General features: G+C 43.5%; 1 protein-coding gene across 2 annotated transcripts in view; it reads left to right on the top strand.

The window, feature by feature from the left end:
* Positions 1–3,982: 3,982 nt before the first annotated feature.
* Positions 3,983–25,519, top strand: part of NAB1 (NGFI-A binding protein 1) — a 58,812-nt gene continuing 37,275 nt past the window's right edge. The window contains exons 1-2 of one of the 2 annotated variants that reach the window (XM_084816254.1): positions 3,983–4,699; positions 15,726–16,559. In XM_084816254.1, coding sequence (XP_084672380.1) covers positions 4,409–4,699; positions 15,726–16,559 — 1,125 coding nt within the window. In that variant the 5' untranslated portion in view covers positions 3,983–4,408. Of the gene's footprint in view, positions 4,813–15,725; positions 16,560–25,519 lie in introns of both variants that reach the window. The other variant, XM_084816261.1, reaches the window with a different exon arrangement.

Here is a 25,519-nt window from a genome sequence, read left to right on the forward strand (position 1 = left end):
TCTTCTTTAATAAAATCCTTCAAAAGGAAACACTGAAACAGTTGTTGATGTATTTTAATCTTTGTATTGTTTTTATTTATATCTCGCCTCAAGCACTTATTGAGTGGAAGGGTAACCCCAAAATATTCTAAATAAATAGATATATTTCTTTTCCCAACATGACATTTTCCATTAAAATATCTTAATTACCCATCTGTTCATTATAGCAACAAGATGTATAAGAAGATATACCCGGAGTAATCTGAGGTTGTACTAAGCCCATATAGTGTAAATTGCCTTGACAGAGGGTGTCTTTGAGATTTTTTTAAAAACCACTACTGTCCTCTTGGGCAGAAACATTTGTTATGGCATCTTATGGTCACATATTTCATGAGAAGCTGCACTTGACATTCCCCCCTCCCCTCAAAAACAGTGCTATTTCCCTTGCTTTTATGAATCTGTGGGTTTAAGACTTGATTTCTGACACCATGTTATGCAGCCTTCCCCAAACTCCAGGTGTGTTGGACTATAAATCCCACCATCCCCAGACATGCCAGTTGTGGGTGATGGGAGTTGTAGTTCAATCCAGCTGGCAAGTGCTAGGTTGGGGAAGGCTCTCTGATATTGATGTGTCCCTTTGTCTTTCGGACCAAAAGCTCAAGTCTGTTTAACTCATCTTTAGATAACATGTCAAATCTTTCTTATTTCAGCAGGTTTCTATAGGTACCTGAGCAAGGCCAGTGAGGATTCTTTGGGATATTGGTGGCAATATGCAAGGTTGTTCTACTTTTGGATCTTTTGATTGATTTAAAAAACTCTGTAACCTATATTGGTTTTAATCTTTGAAAGAAAAACATACTATAATGTTAGCCGATATTGCATTTATTCTTCATAGGTTTAAGGAGGATTGGAATTATAGCTTGGTGGAGCACATGTTTTATATGCAGTAGGTCCCAGATTTGATCCTCATACATCTAGTTAAATATAAGTAGCCTTATAATTCTGTCCCTTGGCTTACTCTCCCATGGCTTCAAATTATATTGTGTCTGCAAAACTATCATTGAGGGAAGTATGGCACCTAGTGACTGAAGATGGCACTGCAGATTTTAAACACCTAGACATAAATTAATTAAAATTAATTGATGGATTAACCCCCCCCCCAATATAACTGATTTGCACACTCCTAGGGTTCCCTTAGTATACATGCCAAGTTTCAAGTGTCTAGGTTTCATGTTCTTAGAGCTATGGCACTGACAGACAGACAAACATCCTCTTTTATTATTTTATAGATATAAATATACTAGGGATGGCGGAGAATTTCTCCCCGAAACTTCGGGGGGCCGAGCGCCAACATGTTCGGCCCCCCGAACAAGTTTCGGGGAGAAATCCTCCGCACCCCCCCCGCACCCCGCACCCCCCCCGGGACGGGACTTACCTTCCCTGAATGTCCCTCCCGGCGGCGGGTCCGGCTGGCGGTTCGTCTGGTGTTCGAGCGGGGCGGGAGCAGCAGCCGGTCTTTTGACCAGCTGCCGCCCCCGCCATTGCAATGAAAGAAAAAAAAAAAAACCGTCCCCTGATAGGCTACGTGACGATTAACGTAGCCTATCACGGCTAGATTTGCAAAGTCAGCCGTGATAGGCTACGTGAATTGTCACGTAGCCTATCACAGGTGACTTAAAAAAAAAAAAAAAGTGTGTACGGATAATGGCGGCCCCCATAGGGAGCCGCCATTCCCCTTCCTTATTTGGTCGCTGTAGTCTACGTCAATGTTTACGTAGACTACGGCGAAAATAAGGGCAACGCTATTTGCGTTGCCCTTATTTTCGCCGTAGTCTACGTAAACATTTACGTAGACTACAGCAACTAAATAAGGAACGCGAATGGCGGCTCCCTATGGGGGCCGCCATTCGCGTACGCTTTTTTTTTTTAAGTCACCCGTGATAGGCTACGTGACGATTCACGTAGCCTATCACGGCTGACTTTCCAGATCTAGCCGTGATAGGCTACGTGACGATTCACGTAGCCTATCAGGGGACGTTGTTTTTTTTTTTACTTTCGTGTTCGCGGCTGGGCGAGGCGGGAAGCCTCCTCCCCGGCCTGAATTTCGGCCGGGCGAAGCGGGAAGCCTCCCCCCCCGGCCTGAATTTCGGCCGGGCGAGGCGGGAAGCCTCCCCCCCCCGGCCTGAACTTCGCGGGGGGAGCAGCGAAGCGCTCCCCCCCACCACGAACAAGCTGCGAGAAAAGGTGACTTTCGTCCACCCCTAAAATATACCTATTGCCTTTCCTGCCACTTCATGCATCTGATGAAGTAGGTTGTTGCTTTCAAAATTTCATGTCACAATAAACCACTTAACAGACCACAGAAGAACTCAATTCCTGGATGTTTCATTGATTTCTATTCAACTTACTGCTAAGTGAGTGAATTTAGAACTAGAGTAGAAGCCATTTTATGCAAGTAATGCTGCAGCCATTCCTCTGTACACTAACCTAGGAGTAAGGGCCACTGAACTCTTATTTCTGAATTTCTGGACTTCTACCATTGTGGAGCTCGATCCTAAGAACAGCAGCTTTTTAATTACTCTGTTACAGTGCAATTCTACACATTTAAGTCTACACATTTACTCAGAAGTAAGCTACGCTGAGTTCAGTGGGGCTTACTTCAAGGTAAGTGTGTTTAAGATTGCAACCTTTAGTGTCAGTGAGATAAGCTGAAATAATTTGATTTAAAATATTATTATATTAATTTAGATGATCTGTGAAATACGTCTGGTTCTTTTGCCCCCTGGAGAGGCTGGGTGTGTTTTAAAACAAACTTTTTATGAAGGCACTGTTGCACAATGTACCCACGAACAAGAGCTCACATTGCTTATTCAGAACAACAGATACATTCCCTAACATATTTTCCAGTAGAAATCTCTTAGGCTCTATTTAATTAATCTGGAGAGTATCTCCTCTCCAAAAAAAAAAGGAGGGGAAAAGAAAGGAAAATAAGGACACTTTCCGGGTATGTGGTTTCCTTCTTCGTTTCCCCAAAAGAATTTGAGTTTTAATTGGAGGGTGATTAATTTTTGAACTGGGCCAGAGGAAAATAGTGGAATGTTGAAAGAGGCAAAATTAGATGGTGGAGGAAGAAGAGATAGCAAGGCAATTAAACAAAGAAATTGGAATAGGAAAAAATGGGGAAAAAATGAGTATGAAATTATGCACAAGCCTTGAAGCTAACAAGCAACTGAGTAAAATAATAAAGGAAAGTCTTCAGAGATTTGCTATGTTTGGTATGGTTTTGGTACGGTACAACTACCAAAAGTATGGCTAAATCCCATGTGCACTTATTTAGGAGCAAGTCCCACTGAATGTAGTTCAGTATACATTAATAGGATCGGGCTGCATATTGAATACAGTGCATCCAAACTGATGCCCTCCAGATGTCTGGACTACAATTCCCAGCATTCCTAACCATTGGCCTTGTTGGCTGGGGCTGATGAGAGCTGAAGTCCAAAACATCTGGAAGGAACCAGTTGTTAGCCATACTTCTGAAATGCCAGAAATGCCGCTTGTTCGAGAGACAAGCATGTGCAGAGAAACACATAGGGGGGAAAAAAGGCTCAGGCTGCAATCCTCTGCCCACCGACCTGGAAGTAAGCCTCGTTAAAATCAGTGCGGCATACTTCCGAGTAGGCATGCATAGGCTCGCGCTCACTAGGAGGGGAACGACAGAAGCGCAGAGAAGCACCAATCGGCAACTCGCTTCAAAAGTCCTCAATAAGCTCTCAGTTAAGTCCGACTGCAAAAAGAAAAAAGCCGCGCGCGCGTTCTGGGCGCAGAACGGGTTCCCAAGAAGTTTGCAAAAGACGGCAAATCGGCCCGTTTCCAATCTTAGTGCTACTACTTAGAGCAGACCCACCGAAGTGAATGGCGGCTCACGTTAGATTAACACTGGCTAGAACCCACTCATTCGTGTCGTGCCATTCTGCGTCCCGGGCTAAGAGGGAAAGAACACCACCCCAAAGCGGGACGCCTCTGCGGACGCCACTCAGAACTGAAGCCGACGCGGGGCTGTGTGCCGCCCAAGAAGGGAAGGGGGAGAACGGTGAGGGGGGAGCGGGACCAGCTCCTCCTCCATCCAGGCCAGTCCCCGCAGCTGCAGCACCAACCTCTGCGCGCGCTCCCTCGCTCTTTGTTCCCCCTCGCTCCTTCTCCCGGCCCCGTCACTGCTCGAGTTGGGCCGCCGCCGGGCGCTCCCTTTCATGCCGCTGCGCGGGATTCCAGGCGGCGGCAGCGGCGGCTGCCGAGCTGGGAGCCGCCGCCTCCGCGCTGCCCACGCCAGGATTTGCGTCACGCGGCCGCGTGTGGGCGGGGGCAGGAGCGCGGGGCAGGAGGGAGCAAGAGCGGAATCTCCCCATGTGACGGCGCGGGAGGGGGGCCCTGGATGTGCGGGCAGAGGAGGCGGCGAGGCGGCGGCGGCGGCGGCGGAGGCTGCTACCGCCGGCGCTCCCTCCCTCCCTCAGCCTTGCAACACCAGCCGCCGCCGCCAGTGCCGGTTTGGGGGGCCGCTGGGCAGAGCGGAGCCTGGGGGGCGGCAGCCAGTTCGCCCACGGATGGGAAGGGAGAAGGCTGGCCGCAGGCGAGGGGGACGCTGGCCATAACTTCTGGGCAACATCCGGACCCGGCGGCTGCGGAAGGGCTCGGGCAAACAGCAGCGGCGGCGTGCAGCGGAGAAGTAAGTAGGGATCCTCGTGGCCGGCGATCGCGCGTGGATAAGCCAAAGTTGCCGCCACCGCCGCTTTGCATGGTCGACTCCGAAAGCGCGTAAGCATGGGACCGTGCAAAAAAGTAAATAAATACGTATTTATTTGTGTTTTTTTACCCCCCAAAATGGTGTGAACGGGCATCCTTTGGCGGATCGCGTACCTACACGCCTGCAAACATTTTCTGTTTACGCGCCTTTGTAAGGCTCCGATCCTGGACACGCTGACCTAGCTAGAAGTAAGCACTACGAAACTCGGGTGATGGTGGGGAGAAGAAATGTTTTACTTCGCAGGAAACATGCATGGGTTCGGGTTTTAAAAGCTCGCACCCGTGACCTAATCTCGCGAAACTGCTTTTTTTAAATCCTAAAACAGATTTTTATTTGTATGTGCTTGACGTAAATGGGATTATTCCGGAGGAATCAGCTTGAGAATCGTAGCTCAACTTCCGTAAAGAAAGGTTTTATCTTCCTTTAGCAAAACTCCTTGTACCACAGTAGACCTATATCTGATTAACAGAGCAATCCTAGACATGGCTACTAGGAAGTAAACCTCATTGGATTCAGTGAGGACTTACTCCCAGGCAGGTGTGAATAGGATTGTAACCTAGCCTGGAATGAACTGTGATTGGGATTTTAAATCTCCCGCAGTAGCTTTTACTTTACACGTCTATAACTTTCATGTCTAGTTCTAACACCTTAAGGCGTAAGTCTCATGTTAAAAATACACGCGTGAATTTGGGGAATGGGGTATTATAGGTAGAGGTGAATGATATCCTCCAGCGTTGGACACGTATGTACACTCTGTTCTTCAGCCTTGGTCGTGTTCAGACGTTGGGGAGCGGATGGTGATAATCATAATAGAGGCTTCAATAATTGGAAAAATGTTATGCAAACTTATCTGGGAGTAAGCCCCATTGGAGTCAATGGGGCTTATTTCTGAGTAGACATGTCTGTAGGATTGCTCGGTAAAGGAGAAAAAAGAGAAGATGGGGTTTGGAAAGGGTCCCTCTTCCCTGCCCCGCAGGGTGTTTTCGTAGCTGCTGCTGTGCAGTTTGTTCCGGCTGCTGTAGATTGCCGGAAGGAGAAGGCGGATTCATGTGTGTGTGGGTGGTGTGTGGACGATTCCCAGAGAAATCCAGCGCAAAAATGGGTGAGGGCGTAGGAGGAAAGTACTGAAACATCCTTGTATTGTCTCCGCTAAAAGTTGGGGGTGGGGAGGGAGCTGGAGTACAATCCAAACACTACAATGGGTGGGAATTTTACTATGTTTTCTCTACCATTGTTTATACATCGGGTGTACATGGTTATGAACTTTTTAAGTATTGGGAAGTTTAATTTTGTTACAATTGTTTTTTTTGCAAAATCTATAAAAATAATATTTTTTGAACGAAGAAGGTTGGCTCCATGTTGCTCTTAAACACTCATCTTTCCAACAGCTTGTCCTCTGGCAAACACCTTTTTAATTTATTTATGAAATCGCTTTCCTTCATTTGGCTCTCTGCAGTTGAATATGAAAGCATATGCTCCTGTGTGTGTGTGTGTGTCTATGTAATACACCATGTGTTCTTGCACAGACACACCCTAATTGAAAACCAAAGCCAGGTTAATATTTTTGAATGGGAGGATCTCTCTCTTCTCCCACCCCCATCAAAAAAAGATGGATACACATTAGGATTTTAAAGTGTATGTGATTTTATTTTACTGTATTTTGAAAGCAACAACATATTTTAATATAGTGCTTGTATTCTTTACCAGCTTGGAGCCTTGTGGATAATACATGTAGAAGTTGGTGAAAGGTTAACACTACAGTGCTATACATGTCTACTCAGAAGTAAGCTCCATTGAGTTCAGTGGGACTTATTCTCAGGTATGTGTGCATAGGTGGCAGCCGAATTCCCCTTGTCACTTTACTGTAGCCTCTCCCATCTCCTGGTTTGCGTACTATCTAACCTGATGAGGGGTTCTGGAGAATTTGAAAGCTTGCACGGTCTTTTGTGGCATTCGGTCTTTTGTGGCATTCGTAGTGCCTAACTGTGAATTTTCAATTCCCCCCCCCCTCCAATTTTGGATTTTTTCCCCCTCATGGATCAGTGTGGCTATCTTGGTGTTTTAATTTCTCTCTGTAACACAACGGATAATTCAGTTGCCCTTAAAAAAATTCTTGAGTTATTACCCATATTGTGCTACCAAAATATAATATTAAAAAGTTGGGGGATGGTCATAACAGAGGATGATAATGGAGCATTTCTAGTAAATCAACAGTAGATCTTAAATGCCACCCCACCCCCCAGAGTTAATAAGCATAGTTTTAAAGAAGCTTATATCCTTCTGCTATATAGTTTGCCAGTCTGAAAAAAACAGTTCTAAATAGACAGCTATTTGGGGGAAACTGAAATATTTCTTGATAGAGTTGGTTAAATGAAATAATATATTTTTAGCACCCTGGCTCTACATTTGGAAATAGGTCTCATAGATTTTAGAGTTTCTTACTTCAGAATAACCATACTGACGATTTAACTGGATGAAATTTCTGTTAGAGTAGCTGGGGACTGATACCTGAGCAAAATGAGTTAAGCATCTCTATAGAATCACAGGGTTGGAAGGGGCCTACAAGACCATCCAGTCCAACCCCCTGCTCAGTGCAGGAAGCCTGATTCCCAGGCAGTCTCCCATCCAAGTATTAAGTAGGGCTGACCCTGCTTAGATGAGATCGGGCATCCAGCCCATTGCTCCTGTCTGTATAATCATCTGTTGATGTTCTTATCAAGTATAGTACTTAAAAGAACTTGGAATAAATAACCATGTACTTATAATCTTCAGTACTGAAATACTAGGCTGCAGAAGGATGCAAAGTCTTTCAAAATATGCAATCAAGTGTTGTGGGGCAACATCGTGAACACATTAGTTGTATGATAGTGCAATCCTAGGCATGTTTACTCAGAAGTAAATCCCATTGCATTCAGTGGGGCTTGCTTCCAGGTAAATGTGCATAGGATTGCAGCCAGTTAGTTTCAAGAAATCTTCTGTAGAAACTAAAATGCTCAGGAAAGTTTTTGGGAATGCTTTCTTCATAGATAAATTGTTTTACTGAAGGTGATAGTCTGATCTGGCCATAAGTTTAGACCTAAGTGGCAGCAAGGATAATACTAGGTTCCCCCCCCCCCCATACATTGGTCTTTCTAGGCAGTCTTCTGTGCGTGTAAAATCTCACTGATACAAGATTCTGATGGGCAGCCATAGCATAGCAGCATTCAGTATTAGAGCTTTGGATTTGCTTTTGTGGTGGAGCCAGGAAGCAATTACTGACACCTGAAATCTAAAGAAGCCTTGAAATCTTAACACACCCACTTTAAATTAACCTCTTACATGTATGTATCTGAAGATTTGCACAAATGGAGCTCCTGCTCTTTAATTATGTTTGGTTGCTTGTTTTCATTCCATGCAACTTGACTTTCACTGAATGTGTGTGCTTAGTACTTAGCTGCGTAGAAAAGGAAAGAAAGAGAACTTGGCCACATTAAAATGGAAGTGGAGGATTAGTAAGTCAACTGACATCTGTGCAAACATGGAAAAAATATAAAACAGTTCTCCTTCCTCCCCCTCCTCTCGCCCTGGATATTCATATTACAGATGAACTGAAGGAAAAGCTGATTCAAGTCTCATGAGAAAACACCCAAATGATACAGAAGTTTTGCATCTAAAATACGTTAAGGGCTGGTGTTTCATTTCACCTTGATTTGAGGAATAGGTGAGGGCTTTTAAGAGTGACAATTTGGGTCCTGGCTATTTTCTTTCTGCACAGTATGTCATAGAATGGTTGCAAAATTTTGATAGCTCAGAATTTAATTCGGCATCTCTTTAGGCAAACATATTTGTTCATAGTCTTGTTTGCTACAATGACAGCCTTGGGAATAACTGATTAATGCATATTCATCCCACCCTTGCAGCCCACGCCAAGAGTTCTCCTTGTCTATACTGCTTCGCCCACATGAACAACATCATAGCAGAAATGCCTCCTCCCTGTACCCTTCATACACACCCTGCAAGAACCTTCAATCCACTTCATCTGCAGTGGGTCGAGATGGATGCTTTTTACATTGTTCATCTCAACATGTCGACTTGGATAAGGATATTGGGAAGATCTCTGGCACACGTCTCATTTCGTAATTAAACCACAAGTGATTGTACGACTTACTGCTTATATAGCTTTCTTAGGCTGCAACCCTATACCCATTTACTTGGGAGTAAGCCCTACTGGACTCAATGAGGCTTATGTCTGAGTCGACATGTATAGGACTGCACTGTGGGGGTGTTATTGGAGGACATCATATATATTATCTTGTAATTTTTACAAAAGCACTGAAAGGTAGGTTAGAACAAATGGCTTTAGTAAGAACTGAATAATTATGGGCAGTTGTAGTTACATTAAGTATACACGGTCTGCTGGTGGTGTAGGGAAAAGGAGAACATTTTGATTGCACCCCCCCCCCCCGCACCCAGAAAGATATTTTAAATTCTTAGTCATCTGGCTCAAATATCTCCTCATTTTATTTAAGAGATTTATACCCCCCTCAGGCTGCCACCTCCCAGACCAGCTAACATAAAACACCATATAAATAAATTAGGGCACAATCTTATGCTTGTTTAGACAGAAAAAATGCCTACAACTCCCAGCATGACCCAAGCAGCAATGCTGGCCAGGGCATGCTGGGTGTTGTAGGCATTTCTTCTGTCCAAACATGCATAGGATTGCACATTTAGTTATATAAAACAAAAGCTGTGAAAAGAAGATACATATTAAAGGAAAAATGTTACATAAAATTGGAATCTAAATGGTACCTGCTATATTTCCCTCTACCTAGAGAAGTCTACCTAACGAAAATGTATTAAATGTACCTTCTCCTGCTTTTCCCCCACCCTCATTCTCACGGTTACTAAAAATGTTTATACCTTTCAGAGGTCAGGCAACTCTCTCTTCGATTCATGGAGAAGATAAGCATGTGTGTAACAGAATTTGTCTATCAGGGCTCCCCCCCCCCCCCCCGGTCATTGGCTCTGGCTTTAAGCCCTCAAAACAATTTTTCAGCTTGTTGGGGGAGTTTTAAAAGGAGCTTGAGTGTGTAGCACTTGAAAGGGGATCCCTGAATCCCCTTTCGTGTTACCTGTGTGAAGGGGCAAAGTATGTTCAAAGGAGCAGCAGGATTGCACCTTTAGCCATGCCCCTGGCAGCGTGTGGCTCCTGGCTCTGCCCTAGCCATACATGCATTCCTATGGATATGTGAGATGGGGAAGTCTTTGCATGTAGATTTCTGCATATGGAGGCTTCCCTAGTTTCTGGAAACCTGCACAATCAGGTTTCCTGAATCCCAGGATGCCTTTGCAGCTGGAGGTCTACATCCGAAGGCTTTTGTGCCTCAGATGAGACTGGGGGTAGGGGAAACTCTCTTGAACTTGCTTTGCCCCTTGGGCTTGAATAATGGCTCATTCACAGATGCACGTAAATCCCTTGACTTCCGAAGTCCTTCTTCTGCAGGTCTGTGGTAGCATTGTAAAAAGTTCTACCTGGAGAGTGGCTGCATGTGTGTGGCCTTTCATGTAGTTTGCCATTCCATTTGGCTGCTTGGTCATGTGAATCAGGCATTTATGCTGATGCAGGTGGTACATAGAGTGGGGCAGGGCATGGTGATCAACCGGTCCTTTGAAATTCATGTGTTAGAGGCAGGGATGTATGGAATGTGTAAAATCCATTCCATCTGGGTTTCGTGGATTATCAGGCACCTTTCATGCTGTTGTCCACCCATCGATGGAATTGGGGAGGTTTTTGAAAGTGTGCAAATGCACACTTGCACAAATTCATATGTGCAGAAATGTGGAAATTTGCCAAAATGCACATTTTCATGCTTTAGCCTGTGGGGGAAATGCACATTTTGGCTTGGTTGGGAGGGTGTCGTCGTTTTTTTCTGTGATTAAATTTGCGCAAAATTCAGGAAATTTAGAAAACTGGTCTGCAAGCCCACAGAATCCACCCAACAGGGAAAGCTGGTCCGCTGTGGAATCTGTGCATCAGATTCATGAAAATCAGAACTCATTTGGATCCATTGTGGATTTCTCCAACATCCCTAGTTAGAGGTATATATATATAAAAGAAGAAGCTGTCTGGTTTAGACTGGGGAGAAAGAAGTGAGAGAGAGAAACTATAAGCCAGCCTTCCCCAATCTGGTGTCCTCCAGATGTGTTAGATTCCAGTTGTGTTGGACTGCCACTCTGATAATTTCCAGCCGTTGGCCATGCTGGCTGGGAATTATGAGTGGCAGTCCAACACATCTGGAGGACACCAAGTTCAGGAGGGCTGCTATAAGCACTGGGTACTGCTTGAATGAGGTAGTATAACTGTCCTTTGGGGCTTCTCCATGGGCTTTCTACACAGTGGTTCTTTCCTCCTCCCTTCCCACCTTGCAGAGCTTTGTTCTGTTTCCATGGTGTTCCACTGGATGACCTGGGTGCACTCCTGCCTTTCCCTCTTATACCCTCCTTGCACCTCAAGCAAGGGATTTTTTGTTGGTTCTCCTGTGTTCATCTCTTTCAGTCATCTGCTCCCAGCTTTAGGGGAAGTCTTTTTGGTGTTTATTATAAGTGGAAGATCTGTGTGTGTGTGTGTGTGTGTGTGTGTTGGGGGTGGGGATGGGGATGTACACAGGATAAAAAGGATCAGAGTGATATAAAATGAAAGCAAAAAAATCTAGGAGTGTGTGATATAGACCTATTTAAGTTCCTCAGTGTCACATTCTGTCTGGCACATGCCAGCATATGAACATCTCAGTTCTGTCCTACTCAGAAGTACGTCTTACTGATTACAACTGGGCTAGCTTCCAAATAAGTATTCTTAAGATGGCAGACTCATAGTGCAATCGCATGCAGGTTTACTCTTGACTTCAGTGAAACTTCCTCACAAGTTTGCAGTTCTAAGCTGAAAAGTGGAGCAGAAAGAGGAATGTGATGGTCTGTAGTCTCCTTCCACAGTGTATCAGGAGTTCCATTTGCTCTGAGGGCCAAAACAGAAATTACTTCAAATCTGTATCTAGTAGCTCCATCTTTTCATTTTTACTGTAAAGTACGTGCGGGGGTCCAAACCAGATCTTAAGCGGCTTCCCAGCCCCCATGCTGGGGTCCTGATCAGGCCACTTGTGCCTACTGTAGAGTAAAAACGAAAACAAAAAGGATGTAGCTGCTACATACAGACTTAAAGTAATGTCTGTTTTGGCCCTGAGACAGCCGCTCATATTGATTTGGTTCCCATGATGACTTCAGCCCTGGCATGGCACTATCTGAAATCTCTGAATCCCCACTCCAGTCACTAACTGAATACCTTCCCTGCGGTAGAACCTTTCTGTCAAGCTCAGCTGGTGAATCAGGGAGGCCGGCCAGCAGCACCGGGAAATGAAGCAAATGGTTGCTTAAGGTTGTTTTGAATAAGCGAAATGGTCCTTTAGTCTTTCTGGCTTTTGAAGATTAAAGGGGGTATTTGTGATTTTTGTTTGTTTCTAACATTGAGTTGGAACCATTATTGAGGGAAAGTCTAAATTTAGTAAAGAGAGTGTTTGTGAGCCTCTGTTCTGCCAAAACAGCAATGCTACGGTACAGATCCTTTGGCTTATGAACTTGTTCAGGTTTAATGCAACAATAACTTGGGCCATGATCCTACACTGACTTAACTCTGAGCAAACTCCTCTGAACTCATTGGGGCTTGCATTTGAGTGAACATGTATAGAATTGCATGGTTAAGCATTTTTAAAGTCCTGTTGACTTCAGCAGGAAAGTTAAGGACATGCTTAAGTTTCTCTCCTTGCAATACATTATTTAAAATACATACACGCTGCCTTTTCATACACTTCAGGCAGCTTACAAAAAATGAAAATGTAAGCACATCAAGCAACAATAAAAACCATAGCAGTCATTACAATGGCAATAGCAAAAACCAACAACATTATGGAATATCCCAGCAACTTGCTAGCCTGAGTGCCTTTCCAGATGGGCTTTGCACTTCTTCCTCAAAGTTAAGCAAGAGATATGTACATTACAGTGGAAGCTGGTGGCTGTGATATCAGTGGGGTGGTGAATCTACTCTGGGTTCCAGTCAGAACTCTAAAGGAGCTATCCAAGGTGCCCCGCAGATTGACTGCCCCACTGACATCGGAGCCACCAGCCTCCACTGGTACATTATTACACAGCTCTAGGATCACAGCTGGGAAGGCCCATACATATTCCTGCTCTAGTTGTGTTTACCTCATGTAAAGGAGGTTCAGGGCTCTCAGAGGCAATTTCATATGAGAAGAGGGTGGATTCACATCAGGAAAGACGGGCTCTGAGTTAAGTAGGATTTCAAAGGGCTTAATTTGGGACAAACTGTGCCCTTCTACCCTGATTCATAGTTGAGAGCAAATCTCATCACTGATGTAGCAGCCTCGCAGCCAATCCTTTCTCAACAGTAGGTTCCATAAAATCAAGTAAGTTGTGTTTCTGACAAGTTTTAAGTAAATGTCTCTTGCAAAGCTAAAGTTTGCGCTCACTACATGGTGCAGCTTAATATCATACAGCGCTCTGTGTTGGCTGCTTTCCTAACAAAAAAGGCAGGAATGGGAGCTGAGAGGCAATGTGTAATCTTCTCCCTTATGACGTGGAGCTTGGCTCCATATGACTTCCTTTCTATATAAAAACCAACTTGCAGCCCAGTCCTATGTATGTCAACTCCAGAAGTAAGTCCCATTAAATTCAGTTGAGCGTACTCCCAGGAAAGTGTGCATAGGGCTGCAGCCTTACTCATGTTTTTATGCAGAAGTAGTTGATTTCCCCCCCATTATTAACTTCCATATGTAAACGGGAATCTAAAAAGCACTGAATTTATTTTGGGAGATTCTACCTTTGTTGCAAAACTATTTTGTTACCAGCTTGACATAAAGTTGGGAACATTAACACACACTAAGTTCCACAGAATCTAGTCTGTTAGGATTTAAATTAACCAGATCTTGTAGTGTAATTTTCACAACTCTGCAGTTAACATATCTGTTATGAGATGAAAATGGGCTTAATTTGACTTGTTAATGTCTTTTTCATTTAACCTATTTTTTAATTAGCATATCTTGCTTCTGTGGCTTTTGTAGCTATGTTGGAGTTTTTAGTCTTTTTAAAAAATATAGCTGCTGCTTACATATATTTATATATGGAATACCTTTAAACCGTTTATGCATTTGTGGCCAGAGAGAGGTTGATGATACTGTTCATTATTGTTCTTTATATAAGAGATTCTTGAAACAGTTTCATTTCTGAACAACAGGGAGAAAATTACTATTTCCTGTGTGATAGCGATAAATATATTACATAGAAGGTTTCTGTGTTTGTCCTAGCAGGTCAGTGGGTTAAATTTGTGGTTCAGTGTGCAGGAATCATCTGTGCTAAAATGTATCTCTCAAGTTGATTATGGCCGTATGTTTGTGATGACTAGAGGTTTTTAGGAAATGGCATTTAACCGTTTTTGTTTAACTAGCTTAAAGATGCATCCTTGTGTTAAAAATTTTCAGGTTTAACTATTTAAATTGTGTCCTGTGCTTTTCTCAGAATACTGACTGTTAATTTAAAAGTATTTCTGCGTGTATGCAGGAATTACCCACTGCCCTTCATGTTTTTGTAATTTTAAATTGCAAAATCATGAGTGAAATGAGCCTTCAGTATTGAAGCATTTAACTGAAGCGATTCAAAAAGGAGGGGGCTCACATGCCTCCCTCCACATGAATAAATACACAAGGAGGGAGGTGTGGCCATGCATGGGCTAGCCCCACCCACCGTCTCCACGCTTGTCCAGCCAATTGACATTCTAAAAGAGTTCACTCCGTGTACAGATGCTGTGTGTACAGATGAAACAGACCCTGATAATCAACTATAGTAAAGGATCTCATTTGAGCAGCAGTTGAAGCTGTTTAACCTTTGTGGTGGTGAGATAAGCAGAATAGAAAATTAGCATTATCCTTTGACTTTTAAAAAAATCTTTTGTTGAACTTCTAAAATTTGAGTATAGGATCCATTTAAATGTTTAATCCATAATTTTTCACCTGGTTTCTTGTCTCTGGAAGGCAACAATATTTACAAAGTACCAAGAGTGGAAGAGAAATTGCAGCTTATTCCGGTCTGTGTGTGAATGTCAAATGACATAGAACAGCCCTATGTGAGACTGTAGACCACAGCTGTCATTTCTGATCAGAGAGTGTTTGAGCATTTGAACAGGGCATTCAAAAGGCTATATACAGTCAGTAGCTCTTTAGAGAGCTGGAAGGAATACTTTTAAACCAGTGAGGATCCTCTCCTCTCTTTTTATGCCATTTTATGTGGTTATTGAAGTGCTGGTGCTGGATCAGGCTAGGAGATTTCAGTAGAGTTAAGGGTGTCACTCCTGTTGCTTCTCAGAAGTGAGCATTTGTACCCAGCCTTTCTTTTCCTTACCTGATTTTTTGCAAGCTGTTTGTGTCAGGAAAACACTTCCCTGTCAGCAGTAGATGACAGTCAAGTGGAAAAACTATCTCTGGACCCAAGCCCCAGTGCTCTCCTTTTCTCAGTAATAATAGCCTCAATAGAATACATTAATGCATTAATTATTATCTATGACTTCAAAAGCATTCTTAATACGCAACCTTTATCTTGTTCTTTTCACAACTGATCTATGAAGTAGGGCTATTATATATATATATATTCCACTTCATAGATGGGGAACTGAGATAGTAACTTGCCCAATACCACCTAGTGAGTTTATAGTTTAGCGTGGCTTGAACCAAGTCCTTCCCAGTCCAGTACTGTATGTGCTGTGCCATACAAGATCTTATAATGAATACGTCTGTTCACAAGCCAGCTCTATCAAAACCAAACATATTTTTGGAAAGAGCAAAATTTTGGTGTTAGAAAGCACATCTGGAAATAGTATTTATTTTGCTACTCCTTTGTTTTTTTGCAGGGTGTTCCATCCACAATGGCAACAGCATTGCCCAGAACCCTTGGAGAGTTGCAGCTTTATCGAATACTGCAGAAAGCCAACCTCTTATTGTACTTCGATGCCTTCATTCAGCAGGGAGGGGATGATGTCCAGCAGTTGTGTGAGGCAGGCGAAGAGGAATTCCTTGAAATCATGGCCCTTGTTGGCATGGCTAGCAAACCTCTTCACGTCCGAAGACTGCAGAAGGCTTTGAGAGACTGGGTCACGAATCCAGGCCTTTTTAACCAGCCTCTTACTTCCTTACCGGTCAGTAGCATTCCAATATATAAGTTACCGGAAGGGTCTCCTGCTTGGTTGGGAATATCATGCAATAGTTATGAGAGGAACAGTAATACACGAGAGCCTCACTTGAAGATTCCAAAATGTGCCGCCACCACGTGTGTTCAGAGTGTGGGTGCCGGCAAGTCCGATGGGGTGGGAAGCTTACCGCTGCAGAGCGGCAGTGAACAGAGGCTATGGCAAGGACACCACACTACAGAGAGTGAACACAGCCTTTCCCCAGCTGACGTCGGCTCTCCAGCCTCACCAAAGGAAAACACGGAAACCTTGGACGCGGCAGCAGCTCTGTCGGTCACCGAGTGCGTTGAGCGCATGGTTCCCACCCTCCCCAAAAGTGACTTGAATGAAGTGAAAGAACTGCTGAAAATCAATAAGAAACTGGCCAAGATGGTTGGTCACATCTTTGAGATGACTGACGAGGACCCTCACAAAGAGGAGGAGATTAGAAAGTACAGCGCAATATATGGCAGATTTGACTCCAAAAGAAAAGATGGCAAACATCTCACCCTCCATGAGGTAAAACGATGACAGCAAGAATTGGTTTTCTCTGCTCTTTTTCAATCTTCTTCTCAGAGCTTTCTTGCCAGAGATCCCTATTTTGTCAGGGGAAGATTGATACTTCCCTGTAATGCCAGGTCCATCAGAATTCTTCAGTGAGGGAGGCCTTTTATCAGATTATTTGCACATGTGCATTTTACAAAGACAGGTAGTTTAACAACTGTTAGACTCTTAACATGCCAATCATCTGGTGTCTTTTCTGGAGAACAGGTTGCCTAAATAAAATGGCACTTGAAATGGAAAGCCACTGTTGTGCAGTGATCTTGAGTCTGGTGTCTAATAAAGTCGCTCTCTCTAGACTAGACTTCTTTTCTGGACCTGTCCTTTTCTTTCTGTACCTTTCACAATAGATAGTATCTTATTTAGTCCACTGCTCCCAAATTTTTGTTGAATGCCAGCGTATGTTAAAAGCTTGATTCCACTCTACAATTGACCTGTTTTGTTCCAAAGGAAATGTTTGTATATGAACAAAGACCAATCAGTCTTAAAGTTAATCTTGATCACCCTCCAGACAGAGATCTGTAGCATCACCAAAGTAGGGGCCAACTGGACTCTCTACTGAATATTATGTCTGAAATTTCTCTAAGGATTACCATTATTATTATATGAATAATTTTTTTTATTTTAATATTTTATTATTTCATAATATTTTAAAGCAGTCGTTCATTTCAGCAGTGTCTCTTTATAAAAATGCATATATCTATGCCTTGCATTGTAGCTTTTAAGCATAGACGTATGACCTGGTTTGCATGTAACAACAACCCATTGGTTTAAAAACTGATGGGTTGTCATGTGTGAGTAGCAGCATGCCCACCTCTTCTGCTTTTACTCAGCAAGCCATGGTTTGTTGTTGGGTTAACCACTGGGCTGTTTAGCCCTTAAACAACCCAGTGGTCTGAGTTTGCATGTCACGCTCCACAACCTACAGAGGAGCCAGTCGTGGGTTGTGGTGTAAAAATGCTCACCTGCTTTCTCCCACTGGTGCACAACAACCCATCAGTTAGCCACTATAGAATGGCCATTTCTGGGTGAGTCCTGTTGAAGAACAGGACTACAGCTGAATAAACGTACAAGTAAAGCTAAATAAGCAAATCCCGTACCAGAATATATTCATTTGACAATAGTTGCAACATTTTATTTATCTGGAAAATGCAAGGGAAAAAGGTGGGGAATTGGCAATGGTTGTATCCACCAGAGTTAAGTATACCTAACCCTATCGAATCAGTGGTCTTGAGCATGTTTAGGCATATGTTGGATTGTGGTCCAAACTGCTGTAAACTGACATATATTGGTGAATTTAAAGCTGACGCTCTGTCTTTTTGAGGAACAACTTCCCAGGCAGTTTTAAAACTTTGCTTGAAAAATGCGTTTTCAGAGGATTTATACCACATGACTAATATAAACTTAACACACACATGCTTGTTGGTTTGCTATATTCAAAAATGATGGTGGTGATGGTGATGTTGATAACAATGAGCCACTGAATGAGTAAGGGATTCTGGGCTTGCCACTGTTTTATCTTGAGATAACGTTATACTGACTATATAGCCGTATTATCATGGCTATGTTTGTACAGTTCCCTGCGCAATGCACAGTGATCTGAGACACTAACCCAGTGGTATATGGTTAAAACACCAGGAATTTGCTTCCTATATAGACAAGGTATGATATTTGTATTCAGAGTCATGATGATCTATGAACAATTGAAAGAGAAAAGATTTGGTCTTTGTAGCACCTTAGAGATTAACATTGTTAAGAACATGAGCTTTCATAGACTATTGTCTGCTTTGCCAGATGCTGAAATGGATTGAATGGAAGCAGTTGCTTGGATTCTAAAAGGAACTGTCTTGCTGAAATCTCCATCTGGTGAAGATTTATTTCTTCAATCGGGTTTTTAAATGAGAATAGAATCCTTCTGTAATCTTGGTTCACGCTATTACATTTTTGTATCCTGTTCCATTCTTCCACCTAAACAGACATGTTTAGGACAGCCACTTTGAGGTCCTGGATGGAATGACCAGGAAGGTTAAAGTGTTCACTTGTGGGTTCGTTGGTAGTCTAGTTCGTTATAGTAGATTTAGGGTTCGGTTGAATTGTCTAATGAGATATGGTCAGTTGACTGCCTACTGTTCGATCATAGTCACGTATTCCATGAAGCCAAGAATGCAGGTGACAGTTTATCTTAAAAAAAAAAAAAAAATCACGATGGTATAATTTGTTAGGGAGGGCAGCATTGCAAAGCTTCTTCCACCGGCCTCATGCTATGGGCAGCTCCGAACTGGAGCGCGTGCTATCATTAGTGAAAAGGTCACTGTCTAGGACAGTGTAGGTGAAGAACCAGTTAAAGCTGAAGTGGATGAGGCTTTAAAAATTGACTTTAAAGCCCTTGGTGATAGTCTGCTTCAGTTTCTGTTTTTATTTCTTATTTTTTTTAAAATGCAACTGTAGGCTTACGCTGGTATTCCAAGATAAAAGCCAAAGAGAAGAACTGTTCAGTGAACCATTCACATGCATAGAAACCTTAACTATCATTAATTAAATTGTAATGAATTACTACTTAAAAAGTTTCGCACTAACAACCAATCTATTTTTGTAATTAGCATAAGTGTCAAACCTGTTGATTATCTTTTGTTGTTGTTCTAACAAAGTTGGTGCTTTAGGCTGTAATACTATATATGCTTACCTGGGAGTTATTCCCACTGAACTCAGTGGAACTTACTTCTAAGTAGACATGTATAGGATTGCACTGTTAACAACACCTGACCATTTATGGACAATATTTGACTGATCCAGGGATAGGCAACCTGCTGCCCTCCAGATGTTCTGGACTGCCAACTCCCACACTCCCTTACTGTTTATGGATGGGGTCTGTAGTTGGAAGTGTCTGGAGGGTCCCAGGTTGGCTGTTCCTGGACTGATCAATTGACCAAATACCTCTTGACTGGTTAAATGCCCAACCCTAGTCAGACCCGGTGACGGACGCTTATGATACTATAGCTGCACAGACAGAACATTTGTGGAGTTGCATGTGTAGGGATCTAGAGTGTTGTAGATTTCATTGCTAGGACCTATAATACTGTTTCCAGTATTAAGCAAAGGGCATAAATAGCTCTTTGGCTTGTAGTAGGGTCTACACGTTGGTGTCCTGCACCCATATCAGCAGTAGTTTCAAGTTGGTTGGCTGTCTAAAGGCTTTAAGTGGGTCTTCCACACACCCCTTCTCTCAGGGCATCATCACTCTTAATGATGGGTTGTAGGTCCCAATTGTGGCTTGCTGCAGTAAGATGGCCATTCAATATCAACTGCCTTGTATTCCTCTAATCTGTACTTTTTGGCATAAAGCTTCAAAACTTAGTAAGTTGCACTTGTCATGTGGACTGGTTCTCTCTTCCTAGAAAGCAAAATCTAGGTCTCCTTCCCAACTTTACTGCTATTCTGTCTACAAAAAATGCTAGTAGTTGCTCATTTACTCCTAAGCACCATTAAGTATCTGTTAGGCTGGGTCCTTGTGTTATCCCAGGGGTGTGGAGATCACAGGGGTGTGGAGATCACAGCGGTGCTGCCTCTTCCCATGCTACTAAGATAAATGTGAGACTGGATCTTATGGGAGGAGCACATGCAGAATGTTGGGTCATGGTCTTCCTCCTCCCATCCCATGACAGTTGTCACTCTGATGTTGTCATGGACACTCCCACAGTATGGGTTCCCCCATGTGGCCTAGGCCATCTCTGATTACCTCGGTGATGTGGGAGTGAGCTGCAGCTCCTGTGCCACTCGGATAGCATGAACACTAACCCTTTGATGCTCTACAACATCCTTCACCACCCTAATACCCTCCAGGGAATTTTGGACTACAGCTCCTATCATCCATAACCATTGGTCATACTGGCTGGGGCTGATGGGAGTTGTTCAAAACAGCTGGAGTGGACCAGGTTGAGGAAAGCTGCTCTAGAAGAAATTGCCCCAATTCTTTTGCTGGAAAAGTGTAGACTGAATCTAGTGCTTATGCAACTAATCAGATTGCCCAATATGTATAGACAAATTACATGTTACTTTACTTTCTTACTCAAGAGTAAATGTGCACAGCCCTGATTCAGATTGGGACCAGCATGCACTAACCTCAGCTTGGGAGTAATTGAGACTGAGGGCTACTTTTGCTCCTGACCTCCTTGGTGTCTGGATCTGGCTTTGGCATTTGACTTTGACTCTTAGAATCCTATATCTTTCACAAGTATAGACCCTACCCCATTTGGTAGGGAGCTTTTTAGAAATGGTTTATTTGGTGTTTTGAATTCCAAATGACACGGTTTCCTAAAAATAAACTTAATTTTATTGACACTACTCTAAACTGCCTCTGCATTCGAACCTTGTACACCTACCTACACACTTTTAACACTCTGCTGTGTTATATACGCTACTGGTAAATTGGTTTTTTGTTTTCGTTTTTGTAGGATATTACAAAGTAATCTCCTAGGAGAAATTAAGGCAGCTCTTTTACCTGGAAGGCAAAAAGAAGACTGTTTAAAAGCCTGTTTGTCATGGTGGGAAGCAATTACTCTGCCTGCCCCCATTCATAACTTGCGAATTTTAGCAGGGAACAACTAAAGGTGCAAAGCTGGCAGGTTGGTAAGAAGTGCTGCTTTGCTCCAGAGCACCCCACAAACAAGTAGATCAGAGCCTTCTAAATCCATTTTGCATGTTTTCAGATTGTGATGGAAAATGAGAGAGACAAAAAGTTAAGAAATATCAATAACATATTTAAATATATATTTTCTATTGTGTTTAAAGGGCTGAGGCAAGTTGTGGGAAGAAATCTGGGAAACCATCCATTACAAACATGGAAGAAAGAGTTCACACAGTCTGTGTACGCTATCTATCTATCTATCTATCTATCAATAGCGTACACAGACTGTGTGAACTCTTTCTTCCCTGTTTGTAATTGATGGATATATATATCTATATCTGGGGGGTTTTAAAAGCAGGGGTGGGCAACCTGTATTCCCAGGACTGCATGTAGCCCTCAACTTGATATTTATGTTTGTCTGTATTTATTTATTTAAAATAAAATTTAAAACATTTCTTGGCTGCCTTTCAGGGCAGAAGCCCTCCCAAGGTGGCTTGCAGCAATAAAACACATAAAAACAGTTAAAATATTAAAAGCAATAAAAATATAAAAACAACAATAAAAGCCAACAATAAGACCAGCAACAACAACAACGGCAGTAAGAGCAGCAGCAGCATTCATATCAAGAGGAGGCCATGGTAAAGTAATATGTTTTCAAGGAACTTCTTAAAAGCCTGCAGTGACAGAGCACGGCGGACCTCTGATGGCAACTTGTTCCAAAGCTGTGGGGCCACTCCAGAGAAGGCCCTCTGACGTGTGATCACCCATCTGACTGCTCTCATGGGTGGGCAAATGAGAATGGCCTCTCTTTCTGATCTGAAAGTGCAGGCAGGCTGATATGAGTGAAGGTGGTCCTTCAAGTAACTTGGTCCCAAACTGTTTAAGGCTTTAAAGGTCAAAACCAGCATTTTGAATTGGGCTCAGAAACACACTGGTAACCAGTGCAGCTGGTGCAATATGTGCATTATGTGATCAAATCGCTTTGCCCCCACCAATACTCGAGCGGCCGCATTCTGCATGAGCTGGAGTTTTTGAACCATCTTCAAAGATAGCCCAGTACACAGTGCATTACACTAGTCCAGCCTGAACATCGCTAGTGTGTGGATAACTGAGGCAAGGTCCGTCCTTTCCAGATAGGGTTGATGTACCAGACTAAGCTGGTAAAAAGCACTCCTGGACACTGCAGCCACCTGGGCTTTCCTAGTTAGCTCAGAGTCCAGGAGGACTCCCAGGCTGCACACTTGGTCTTTTAGGGGGAGTGCAACCTCATCTAAGACCAGTTGTAAACCTCCATCTGAAGTAGTTGGTTTCCCAACCCACACTACCTTTGTAGTGTCTGGATTAAGTTTCAGCTTGTGCACCCTCATCCATCCCCAAACAGACTCCAAACACTGGTTCAAGAGTTCCACAGCCTCCCTGGAATGTGCAGATGGAAATGAGAGGTAGAGCTGAGTATCATCAGCATACTGATTTCATGTGTCCCTTAGCCTAATTTCAAAAGCCCTCTGAATGCAATCGGTTCATAGCCCTGGTAAGAGTCATCTGTCCCTTCTGCGCATCCCATTGGGCGGGAAGGAACAGGGAGAGAGAGAAAAGGGGTGCCAGAAAAAGAAAAGAGGTGACTTTTGGCTCTGGTCCTGCCCACTGTTGGCTTTGGCCCCACTCACTGCCATCATGCACCCTCCTGACATTACCTATGCTGTAGCAGTTGCTGCATGGCGATTTTGAATATTCAACCCCTGGTCAGGGATTGCTGTGTGATGTCCGACCCGGGACACTATAGGTTGATCTTGAGTTAAACAACCCATGGTTAACATAGTAGTTAACTGTGGATTATTTAACCATAATTAACCTATAATGTCCAGGTTGGGATGTCACGTCACTACCCCAGATCAGCCCAGTCAGGTTTTGAATATTCAGAAAGACTGTGGCACACAAATCGTGGGTTAATTAACCCATGATCTGACACCATTACATGCAAAAAAAACCCTTTGGGTTCTCTCCCTTAATGTTGGATGGAGCTCTACAACCCTTCTGGTTTTGGTCAATATATGCTAGAAATAACACTCATGTATTATGTCTGGTGTAGGCCTTTTGGACTTGCTCAGTTAATTTTTGCATGACCACCATATCCCATAACATATAGGAACCATGTGAAATGAATGAAGCATCTGGAGATTTCCACTACTGTTTCACATATAGTTCAGCTGCTGGTAACAAGCATGTGAGCAGTTTTTTTCAAGAAGAAGAAAGGAACTTCCCCTGGTCTTAATTTAGTAGAACTGCAGCTCAATCCTATGTATGCTTACTCAGAAAGAAGAAACAAGTCCTACAATGGGGCTTACTTACAAGTCAGTGGGGCTTACTTCAAGGTAATGTGCATAGGATTGCAGCCTCAATTAGGGGTAAGGTGTGACTTGTAATTTTCTGGACCTTACAGTTGTTCTGGAAAACAGTTTGTGATATGTGCATGCATGATCACCATACGTGATAATAGCTTCCAGTCTTCCCATATTTCTTCCAACCCGAATATCTCCATTGTATAAAAATATGATTATCCTGTACTGGGGTTGGCTACCATGTGCTCAAAACTTTGGATGTGTTTGCTTGGCATAATTGATGAACATATAGATATTGGAGACACTGTATTGCAGTGGTTCTGGTCCTTCCTCTCGGGCAGGTACCAGTGGGTAGCACTAGGAGAGGAGGCTTCAGACCTGTGGCCACTCACTTGTGGGGTGCCACAGGGTTCCATCCTCTCCCCGATGCTATTTAACATCTATGTGAAGCTGCTGGGGGCCATCATCAGGAGGTTTGGGGTGCGGTGTCATCAATATGCAGATGACATGCAGCTCTACCTCTCATTCAAATCTTCACCAAGGTTGGCCATAGAATCCCTGTCCAAATGTCTGGAGACGGTGAGTGGCTGGATGGGGAGGAATAAGCTGAAGCTGAGCCCTGACAAGACTGAGGTACTCTTGGTGGGAGACAAGAGGAGGTTGGGGGATGTTGACCTGGTGTTGAATGGTGTACGGCTACCTTGAAAGACCAGGTCCGCAGCCTGGGGGTCATTTTAGACTCCCAGCTGACCATGGAGGCTCAGGTGTCAGCTGTGAGCTGGACCAACTCCATCTGATCTGGCGGCTGCACCCCTACCTTCCCGACCATCTGCTCCCATCGGTAATACATGCCCTAGTCTCCTCTTGTCTAGACTACTGTAATGCGCTCTATGTGGGGTTACCCTTGAAGACGGTTCGGAAGCTGCCCAGCCTATCTCAAGGAGTGCCTCCAGCAACACCAGACAGGCCACTCAACAAGATCAGCCTCGGGTGGCCTCTCTGTCCCATCAGCCAGGACAGCTAGGCTGGTGGGGACGAGGGAGAGGGCCTTCTCTGTAGTGGCCCCCACTCTGTGGAACTCCCTCCCTAGGGAACTCTGCCGTGCCCCCTCTTTAATGAGCTTCCGCCACACATTAAAAACATGGTTGCTCAGGCAGGCATTTGGGGTGGGTTAGGGTATTTTTAGAAATACGATGTTTTAATGTGGAATTTTATTGTTTTAAGCTGTTGTATTATTGTACATCGCCAAGAGTGGCCAGATGACTGGCCAGATGGGCGATTAAGAAATTCAATTAATAAATAAAATAAAATTGTTGAGTTGATAGCCTAAAATTCTGTATATTTGGCTGCTGAGAAAAATCAGTCTGAATATGGTAGTTATGTGGTGAGTGCGGTTGGGGGGAGAGTGGTTCTAAAGGAATTGGCTGCCACAAACCCTGTCAATTACTATAAAATATATTTTGAGTAGGATGTGACACACACATGCCATATTTGATATTAATAATCCATTAAACATTTAATAGCAAAAAATATTGCACTGAATACCTTTGAGAACAAAAAGAAGTAAGGTTTTGATTTTTTGCTTCCTGCATGCACTAATGCTTTGTAAAGTGCCCTTAACAGTTTAAGAGAGCAATCCTATGGCCAATAGACACTGGGCTCCTTCACACAGAGTTTTTATCCTGCAATTGAGATTGCTCACTCACGGAAGTTTGGGGGCCCCTTAGATGACATTGTGAACCTCCAAGGGCGTCTGCTGCACTAAATGCCCTTTGTTCCGTTTTTAAATAGATCGCAGATCATGAGCTATCAAATTACCCTGCTTGTGTTCCACTTGAGTTCCCTCCGTGAAAATGGAAAAGCTGCAAGAAGAGGAGCAAGATAGATGAAATACATGGAAGCCTCAGATAAGGGGGAGAAGGAGGGGGAAAGGGGAGCCCGTGTCAAGGGAGTCC

The sequence above is a fragment of the Heloderma suspectum genome, chromosome 1 (assembly GCF_057233095.1).
Source record: "Heloderma suspectum isolate Gila_16-S chromosome 1, 16-S_ref, whole genome shotgun sequence".
Classification (NCBI taxonomy): domain Eukaryota; kingdom Metazoa; phylum Chordata; class Lepidosauria; order Squamata; family Helodermatidae; genus Heloderma; species Heloderma suspectum.